The 10,785-nt window shown below is 42.3% G+C and overlaps 1 protein-coding gene across 1 annotated transcript; it reads right to left on the reverse strand.

The window, feature by feature from the left end:
• Positions 1-127: 127 nt before the first annotated feature.
• On the reverse strand, positions 128-980 carry LOC134494788 (corticoliberin-like). The gene has a single exon (XM_063300035.1). The coding sequence runs from the start codon at positions 639-641 to the stop codon at positions 237-239; it is 405 nt and encodes a 134-aa protein (XP_063156105.1). The 5' UTR covers positions 642-980; the 3' UTR covers positions 128-236.
• Positions 981-10,785: the final 9,805 nt, after the last annotated feature.

Raw genomic sequence — 10,785 nt, forward strand, 5'->3', positions numbered from 1 at the left:
GATGGTACTGTATGAAACACAATACACTGAATTCAGATCAAGAGAAGAGTTAGCAAAACATGTTCCCTTTGAAGGCTGGCAAATGCATTCCAAGAAAGTATTCTATCCAGCTGTTCTCTGGAGGAAGATCAGACATTGTAACCAGACTGAAAGATGACACATGGCTCTCTACCAAATGCACAGTTGGAAAATTCACAATACATTTTACTATGGAAAACCAGCACCTCCCTTCCCCCTCATTTGCCTATATTATGCAGCAGTATTTTATTACTACGAGCCTTCTGAGCCAATCTCTCTTCTCGGGCCATTTCCAGGAACTCTCGAAGAAGATGGAAAGTTAAGTCTAAGGAATTAGGGCGGCCATCCCGTCTTTTGCTGGAGAAGGCTGCTCTTTCAGCTCTCTGTTGCTGGGATCGGTCTCCTGGGGGCGGGCAGGATCTGGTGGAGCTTGACTCTTGGAAGACCCCCTCTTCTGAGCTGGGCAGAGGTCCCAAAGGGGGGTCCCTCCAGGCTGGGGAGCTCAGCCACACCTGCTCCCAACCCACATCATTGATTGGCAAAAGCTGTGCCAGCGGTAGGCAGGAGGTCAGTGGGAGAAACAGCAGAACGAGGGGCGATGCAGCGGAAACCATCTGGGCCATCACCAAACCCTTGTGCAGAATCCAGCAGTAACTCTGAGCCTGAGAAATGGACTGCTTTCAAAAGGCTTCTGTTTGGGTCCAGTTACTTCAAAGCATCTAACAACATGAACAGCGTATAAGGAGTAATTAAAATCAGGCTAACAATGTAGAGAAGAAGGTTGTCCATTGCAGGTCTCAAAATCGAAGGGATAGCCTCCATACATGGCTATTTAAGTGCTCCCTTGGCTTAGGAACATGCTGAAAGCCCTACCTTTCTCTGACGTTTTGTTGCTTGCTGAGAGCTGATAAAACAGAGGTTGCCTCTGCAAAAGATATTTAACCTGGTTGCTCTATTCCAGGGTTTCTCAACCAGGGTTCCGTGGCACCCTAGGGTTCCGCAAAGAGGTCACCAGGGGTTCCCTGGGAGAACATGATTTATTAAAAACATTATTTCAAATTCGGGCAACTTCACATTAAAGAGGTCAGTTTCATTCTTTATTTTTAGTTTAAGAACACTGTTAGTGCATATAGACAGGCCTACACGTGAAACGAATATAATAATTTTGTGATTTCTGGCCTATCTTTGAGCCTGAATGTGCAGGGGTTCCCCAAGGCCTGAAAGATATTTCAGGGATTCCTCCAGGGTCAAAAGGTTGAGGAAACTATGCTCTGCTCTGCTCTGCTCTGCTCTGCTCTATTCTTTTCATGAGACCCCAAACATACAACATTCTAAGCCACAAAAAACTAACCAACCAACTTTAACCCAGCCCTATTGTGTGAATGCAGCCAGTAACTTCGCTAAGCCTGCTGCTGTGTGAATGCAATCATGAAATCAAATAGTTCTCTCTTGGGAGGCTGATCTATCAGTTGAAGCCCAAGCCTCATCTGCCCATTTCCCAACTCCCCCCAAGAGGAAAGATCTGAGGATCCTCAGGTGAACCTTGAGCTTTGCAGAGAGAAAAAAATCTAAAAAGTCCCCACTTTAAGGGTCCAGAAGCTGTGACTTTCCCCACTGATGAATTACAATTTGCCAATGCTGGAGGATGCAATTCAGGAAAATTTGGAGATCTTCCAGCCCTGTCCCCTCCCCATCCTGCCCCATGAGAAGTGAATATGCTCCATAACTATAATACATTGGGAGTCTGTGCATGGAAGAAACCACTTACAATATAGGGGGAGTCTAGTTGTTATATACAGTCATTACACTTACATGACCATGATATTGGGATTTTTTAAAAAGCAAATTATTTAGAACAAGTAGACTGCAAGATTTCACATTTTTCTAACAGAGGTGTTTGTACTTTTAACTATGCTATAGCAAGCATTCAGCAGGTGCTTAAGGTTTAACATACTTGGTCCTTCTCCTTGCTGGGGAAAGCAATCTTCTCACCAATAATTTTTATTTATTCAGTCAGCTGATGCTAGCTTAGCTAGTGCAACAATGCAAAATAAAACAAGGACACTACATAATTTCAGTTACAAATTGCAATTAATCATAGAAAAATAATCATAACATTCCTGGCACTGACTTCATTCTACATCATTGCACAGGTTTTTATTCCTTTGACTTTTCTGTTCCCTGAGACCTAAACATTCCCTGGAGAAATTGGAGGGGCTTGATCAATAATAGAGAAGATAGTTTCATTCTGGAATGGTAGGGATGGCATTGAATTGAATTTGTCAGCACTGCGAGAACCAATTTAAAAATCATGTTAGTGTTAAATTGATTTCAGTGTGTAACACTGAACACCGTATAGTCTGAACTTAAGCTCAGAATGAGATCCTGAAAAATATTTAAAGGAAAAAGGCATCAGCAGCTACTGAAATGTTACTAATCCCAAACAGAAAGTAGCAAAGTTAAAGATTACTCTGTCCAGGAAATAATTTAATAATTAACCCTAGATAGCTTAAATAAATGAGCCAAGGTGTAAACTATCCACAGAGCCTGGACTTCATATATAAAGTTATTTGCTTGGTTGCTGTTTCCCAGCACCCCAATGCAATCCTTTAGATCAGGAATATCTATAAATTGCCAGATATTTTTGGACTTTCATCAGCCACAGACAACTTGGCCAATGATTTGAAATAAGGGGAGAGATGTAATGGCAACAATCTCTGGTGGGCCACAGCTTTTGAGTCCTGGATCTAAGAAATTTCTACATGTTCAATAATCCCCTAAAAAGTATATCTTCTACCAGCCTCTATACATCGAAAGAGAACTCTGTTGGATGGGATAAAGGCTCACCAAATGTAGTAGAAAGCTGGCTGCTCATGTCTGATATTTGCTTCCAACATATTTGGTATCCACAGGTGAACTTCTACATAGCCTTCACCATACCATCTAATGATGGATCTGTCCTCCAAGTGAGCAAACTGAATCTGTTTTCTGTATAAACCAGGGATTTGGGACCATTCTTCCAGCTCAAAGACAAAATTAAATTAACTGTGGAAGAGTCTATGAATCTCTTTGCTCCTACTCCAGTTTTGGGGGAGGTGGGGTGGAAAGATCACACCCACCCTGCCACCAGCCTGCATCTGCAGAAGGTGGGAAAGACATAGCAGCTACATTCAGATGACATGGTAAACTGAATTAGTTTAAGTCTTGGTTAACTTCGTGGGGCTCAGCCTATAGTGCACATATGCTAGTCTATTTGGTTAGTCCACAGTTCATGGGCTTGTGCAAGAATCTCACAGAAAGTATTCCTTCAGGAACCTAGCTAAGTGTGGTGTGTGAACACTCAACCACACACTTATCTTCATCATCCCCCCGTAGTGCTTTCTCCCTTGCACATGGGGGCAAATCTTTGCTTCTCCCTTCCTGCCTCACCTGTTCTTTGGTTCATTAGCCAATTAACCACGAATAAACCCATCCTCATCACAATACAGTTTTCTCTTAATCAACTCCCCTTTCCAGAAGGAAACCCCAAAATTGCAAGCATCCCTGATTTTTCTGCAGTTGCTGTTTCTTGAGATGCCTTCTCTGGGCAGGTAATGCCTCCCACCTGGTCCCCCAGCCCAAGGGGGGCATTCCGAGGGCGGCTTTGAACTCACCGTCTTTCTCCTTTGCTTGGTTGCAGACTTTCAACAGCAGAAGGCTGGCAATGCTATTTATAGCGGGGAGATTTCAAGACTCTCACCCCCCCCCCGCTCCGCTGCAGGAACAGGAATAAAATTGGTAGAGGGGAGGGGGGCTTCCCAGCACTGGGAGTTGTGATGTAGGTTTTCCCAGTCCAAGGAAGGAAGAGGAACAGTAACTACGATGCAACTCGATAGCTGTATTCCCACGTTTAATCTGGTTAGAGAATTAAGCCATGCTCTAGTTTTGCGTTGGAGAGGTCTGCAGAAACCAAAGAGGAACCTCCAAAGTTACCACTAACCAAACTCAGCACTTGGTGTGAAAGCAGCTGATTGCTTAGGAACTAGCGATTTAACTAGGCTGTGTGAAGACAGTCAAACATGGTTATTTCTCTTGGGAAGGTCGCTGTAGAAGAAAGAGCACGATTACAGCCAGGACGTTAGGAGAAGTACGGGAATGGCCAGCGCGGGGGCTGTCCTTGGTGCTGAAATCCAAACTGCAGCCTGGATCACGGAGAAGAGCGTGGTCGTGTTTATACCAGCCTTTCTCAACCCTTTGACCCTGGAGGAACCCTTGAAATATTTTTCAGGCCTCGGGAACCCCTGCCCATTCAGGCTCAAACATAGGTCAGAAGTTACCAAATTATTGCATTTGTTTCATGTGTGGGCCTGTACAGACGCATTAACAGTGTTCTTAAACTGAAAATAAAGGATGAAGCTTACCTCTTTAATGTGAAGTTGCCCAAATTTGAAATAATGTTTAAATAAATTGTGATCTCCTAGGGAACCCCTAGTGCCACAGAACCCTGGTTGAGAAACCCTGGTTTATACCCATATTTAACTACACCAGTTAAGACCTGGGAGGTGTTTCTGTATAACATGCAAACTCTGCCCAGTAGTCATCTTGGTTTGTTTAGCTTTTTTTCTGATTTAGCGTGTTGCTGAAACCAGCCCATTTGATTAGCTTAGGGTGTAATGTATTGCGCAAACCAGAAATGGCGTCCACAGAGTTCAAATGCAGCCACTGCAGTCCAACCATTTTTTATTGAGATAACCAGGTGCACTATTTATCCAAGGTTATGCTAACTTTTCTGGTGAGGAGAAATTTAGACTATTGTGAAGTTTCAGATAATTGTCATCCAGATAATGGGACAAGCTCTTCTCTCATTTTTGGCAGTCTAATTGGCTCCATTCATAGAGACTTATTGGATAAATCTATGCAACTCCCTCCCTTAATCTAGACTGTGTACCAGACTCTCATTTCTGGCTTTAAAAATTTTATTTTTCCCCATTTTGCTTTGATTGTGATTCACTTTATGAGCACAGATAATTTAAGGCTTCACTTAAGAATCACAGATTGTACTTTTGAAAGCAATTTTCTTTTTCTGGCTCAAGATTCAGAGAGCTTACAGGTAGTCCTCACTTAACAATCATTCATTTAGTGACAGTTCAGACTTACAATGGTGCTGAAAAAACAGACGTACGACCGGTCCTCACACTTACAACTGTGGCAGCATCCCTGCAGTCACGTGATCACAATTTGGGGGCCTGGCAACTGGTTTGCATTTATGACCATCGTGGCGTCCCATGGTCACGTGATCGCCATTTTCAACCTTCTGGGCTGGTTTCTGGCAAGCAAACTCAATGGAGAACCATGTAATTCACTTAATGACCACATGGTTCACTTAACGCTCACAGTGATTCGCTTAACAGCTGCCACAAAAAGGTCATAAGATCAGGGTTGATTCGCTTAATGACTGCTTTGCTTAGCAACCAAAATTCTGGTCTCAATTGTGGTTGTTAAACAAGGACTACCTGTATTTTCCACTGCTAAAATCACCAATTAGTAGAAGGCTTTTGAAAAATGCAAATTGGAACAGTATTTACCTTCAGACTCTAATGCATGGGCTTTCCTCACACTGTTTATTTAATGGCATCATCCCTGGCTTAGGAATGAGTTACGCAGTGTGAGAACCAGGAACCAAGAATTTACATCTTGTATGCAGAGATTTGTAGAACTTTAGCCAAGTCCAAACATTCCCCTCCTCCATTTTTCACACTGTTTTTTGGCGTTGATCTACTGGACTCTACAGTGTGGCTTTGCTTTTTTTCTCCAAAACAATTTTTTTTTGAGAAATGATATATTCCTCAAGAGGGAGAGATGCACAATCTTCTCAGCCCAAGAAGTGGAAAGCTGAGAAATGCTTTCACCAGGGGATGTGGGTTCCCTGGAGAAAGCCTTGACAATCTGATTTAATCATCTGTTGATTTGTAAATAAATCAGCCAGGGGTGTCTACAGGGTGTAGTCCAAAAAAAAAAAAAAGTCAAGAGGTGGCCATAATGGTGCAATTTCCCATTTTTATGTGCATTTTTACATTTATCTTGGATTTGTGACCGCACCCTGAGGACACCCATGGCTCAATCACAGAAGGAAGCGCACCGACAGAAGACTTTAAATAATGCAATTCCATGCCCCTTTCACGAGATTCAGTTAACCCACTTTGAGAGCCGTCTTTGTAAGAGCAGCAACATCCCTGGCTATAGAATGGCCCAACACACTTAACCAGATCAGTTAGAAACCTAGCAGCTGTCTTTACAAAGCATGCTAACCTTAGTTGGTTTAACTATGGTTAGGGGATTTTTTAGGACTTAGTATGTTGTGTGAATGCAGTCTTCTGGTCAGTTTATGGTTCAGTATAAGTGCAAATACATACATACATATATTATATACATACACACACATCCAGTGGTATGTGTGTGTATAATACATATATAGTAACCAGGGAAGCAGCTGATGTAAATGCAGCCTTTGACTGCAGTCCCAAAGTATGCTTAACCTGGTAACTAAGTTAACCAGCTTTGCCCAGAACACAATCATAAACTAGCCAACATAGCTCACATAACAGTTAAGTTCCACAAGCATATACACACTAACCAAACTTGGCATGTGGTGCACATGGGTTTTGCATAAACCCATCTGCCAAATAATTTCACATTTCTACTCACTCTTTGGATGGATGTGTAATGAAAAACATAATCATTCCAAGAAGGCTTCAGAGTCAAGTCAGTAGTCCTTTAAAGAGCATTTATTGCTCACCACAAGTCAGTCTACGGAAAAATCTAGAAAGGTTGTGTATTCAGTCAGATGACCTTTAAAAGGGGTTTAAAGATCAGTTATTTGACTAGTGAGTTAACACAAGACCTGGTTATTCTAATTTACTCTCTTTAGAGTGGCAGTTTCTAGATTAATATTTGTTTTATGTTAATTCTGGATGTCTGTGCACAATGTTGTATCACAAAGCAGCTGCATGTAGATGTTAAATAGGAGTCAAACTCAACTGCCAAATCAACACAATGGGTATTCACAACTAAGACAATATCAAATACTGTCAAGGGGAGAGACTGCAGGGGAGAGATTTAAAAAAAAACCTCAAAATGATGTTTGCACAATCAAAGCCTCACCTCTTTGTTATGAGCATCTGTGACAATTGTCTCCTTAAAGGCAAAAGCACACCCAGCTGTAAAAGAACTCACAATCACACTGCATCACACATGCAACACACATAAAAAGGGGTGGGGCTACAGTCATACGCCCACCTTATTGACTTTTCTCAACCCTGCTGCAGAAACCCAACTCATGATTCCAGGTTTTATGCCTCCATTCTTACAAGGGGTTGTACAATTGAGGTGGGGTGTTTGCCTTCTCTCCTCTGGTACTTCTGCTCTGAAATATCCCCTTCTACTTTCTGTCTGTGTGGGTGACAGTGAGTATGGTCCCAGGGCCATGTTTTCCAAGCAAGGGTCATCATTTCAGCTCTAGAAATCCATCTTCCACCCACAACATCTTTCAGTGGTCCATTTACTCATGATTTTGAACTGGTGCTTGAGAAATGAACAGAAGCAGCTTGTGGTACCCATCTGGTCCTGCCCTTCTCAGAAAGGGCACATTTTAAGGTGATGGGCAACACAAGCCATCATCCCGAACCATGCTATAGTTTATTTATTTGGAGATATGATGCAGGGACAGCCATGATGTTTCATTTTCTCTGTGTTTTTACTTTGTGACCTGCCCTGAGTCTCTCGGAGTTGGGCGGTGAACAAATTCAAAAATAAATAAATTTAACCCAGGTTAAATCTGTTGTGTGAATGCAGCCAGCCTCTATATCAAGCAATTAAATAGGGGGTGGGGTGGGGCTTGCTTCAGAAACTTGAACATCCCTTTGATGGCCAATAAGTGAGTGAACCTATTATGGGTAACAAGAACTATATCCTGTCCTTTGTAGATCTTTGGAGGAAATGTAGGTTGAGATCAAACAATGAAGTCTCAAATAGAAAAGAATAACTCTGTTTCAGTCTCCACCCAAAATGTTTGCCTTCCTCAATCATCAGCCAGTCCTCCCACCTCTTAAACATCTTCTGAAAATATGTTGAAGAACTAAATTTGACCCTGCTGATGATAAAGGATTTCAGAATTCTTTCCAACGGGCCATCTCTTCCTCTTGATATAACCGGCTTGGCTTTGCACAGCTATAGCAGACCCTTGTCTATTTTAGGAAACCCCTTTCACAATTGCCATTCCTTGGCTCTTCACAGAAACTCTTGGCTGAAAACTTCTGAAATCTTCTGTTCTCTTTTTTCTGAGTCACAAAGACCTTGAAGGCCACCTCTCATTGGATTCTCTCCTTCATCACACTTCTGAAACTTGTTTGGTTGTAGGTTGTAGATTCCTTGGCATGGAAAGGAACCTAGATCATGCAGTTGAGTGACACCTTCCAAGGAACACAAGAGCTTCTAGCAATTCTGGATCCATGTCATTTAGCTCAGTGGTTCCCAACCTGGTGCCCTCCAGAGCTGGTGGACATTGACTCACATCATCCCTCATCTTGCACACTTAGGTTAGGAGTCCAACCCAAGTGGAGAGCACCAGCCTTGGGTTGGTTATCAAGAGAATCCAGAAGCTCACCCTGGCAAAACTCTTAGCCAACCAAGGCATTTTCCCCCTCTGGCAAAATATGGAACCAAATAAAGGCATGGTCTGGCTGTGGAAAATTAAGAGACCAGGTGGGGAACCCCGTTGGATCTGCTCCTTTTCTGAGATAAGAGGGTTCTAGCACAGGGTACATTTAGTGACCCCTCTCCAATTCTGGATCCAACATTAGGGAAGATTCAATCTCAGGATCTCTGCTTGCCCTCAACCAGATTGTATTGTGGATTCAAATCTTTTTAATCAACATAGATTATATTATACAAAGATATAATGGGCAGGGGAAAATAAAATTTTAAAAATCTTTCAAAGATTTTTAGTTTTACTAAGAAAGCAGGACAGGAAACACGAGTTATGAGGATAAACTGCGCATGTGTAGCGAATGAAGTTGTTTATTTATTTATCAAATTTTTATCACCACCTATCTCCCCCCCACAAGAAGAAGTTAAGTAAATTCTCCTTTACAACTCCTGATTTCATGGACATGTCCAGATAGTCATCTTGGCTACAATATGGAGCCGATATCCCTTCTCCTGGGCTATTATTTTCGACATCCCAATTTACCCTACAGATGGGTGGATTTCCTTGCTGCCCTTCATCCAAGTTCTAACCAGATCTGAATAATGTATTTCAAGGATATCTGTGTTCTTCCTCTTCTACTAAATTCAGATGTTAGATAGCACACCAGCATTATTAGATGCCTTGCCTTTGAACAATATTTTTTCCCCTAGTATAAATGTAGGTTGCGGCAGAGCAGCCAAAGAATCTTGCAGCAACTGAAAGATGAACAATGTGGTATCACAAGTCGACTTCATCGGGTCTGTGGAATATTACTCATTGCAAGGAAACCAGATATGCCCTTAATCTGCAGGAGTAACATGTGTGTGTGGAGAGGGGGAGGAATAGCAAATAGGATGCAAAAGATGCACTTCTATTAATTACATCTTGATGGCTGTCATTCATAACTGTTGGACATTCAAGCTGCACTCAGTGGGGTGGGGTTGATGGGTTTTGTTTTGTTTTGTTTTTGTATTATGGATTTTAATTTTGTTAGCCGGCTAGGTAGGGACGTGGTGGTGCAGCGGGTTAAACCGCTGAGCTGCTGAGCTTGCCGATCGGAAGGTCGGCGGTTCGAATCCGCGTGACAGGGTGAGCTCCGGTTGCTAGTCCCAGCTCCCGCCAACCTAGCAGTTTGAAAACATGCAAATGTGAGTAGATTAATAGGCACCGCTTTGGCGGGAAGGTAACGGCGTTCCGTGTAGTCATGCCGGCCACATGACCACGGAAGTGTCTATGGACAAACGCTGGCTCTTTGGCTTTGAAACGGAGATGAGCACCGCCCCCTAGAGTTGGACATGACTGGACTTAATGTCAAGGGAAACCTTTACCTTTACCTTTACTAAGCTGCCTAGAGTCACCATGTGTGAGTTGGGTGGCTATATAAATTTGTTAAACAAACAAATAAATAAATATTTTCATAACGGAAAGGTAGGATACAAAGGAAATATTCTAGCTGAATATTGACTTTGCCCACTGTTCTTCAAAGTTAAATACTGATCAGAAAATACATTTGGGGAAACTCATTGGCTAGACTCACACACACATTTATCTAGGTAGGTAAACATCGATCAGAGGCACTCATACTGTATGCAAACTTTGAATAGAATTAACCTTGGTTAATAGTGACTGGTGGCTTAATGTTTAGTATGACCCAGTCTGTGGACTTCATTAATGGGTCAACATACAGTAGCAGCCCCCAAAATGGGGTTAATTCAGTAACTGGACTATTGTGTGTCATACTGGTTGACTTTGGTCCCATTTGGCTAGAAGGTGGGAGGTTAAAAAAGTTGGTAGGACCCACTGATAGCTATCAGACTCTGTGCTTTTAATGAATCTGGAAACTTTTAAATCTGCTTTCCAAGATGTACTAACTTTTTCCATGAGTTGTCAGAAAGCAGATGCCTACAGATTTTGATGCAATCTTTGTAGAAACAGTCATTTTCTGTCCAATAAGGCAGGTGACTTTACTCCTAGGTGGAAACTAAACTTGGCCAAGTTTGAGATAGGCCCAGAGTCCCCTTTTTGGGAGAGATGGGTGGTGATAG

This window comes from Candoia aspera, chromosome 3, assembly GCF_035149785.1.
Source record: "Candoia aspera isolate rCanAsp1 chromosome 3, rCanAsp1.hap2, whole genome shotgun sequence".
Taxonomy (NCBI): Eukaryota; Metazoa; Chordata; class Lepidosauria; order Squamata; family Boidae; genus Candoia; species Candoia aspera.

Bases quoted from the DNA above. Each gene is read 5' to 3' on its own strand.
- LOC134494788 (XM_063300035.1), bottom strand. From the start codon at position 641: ATGGCCCAGATGGTTTCCGCTGCATCGCCCCTCGTTCTGCTGTTTCTC.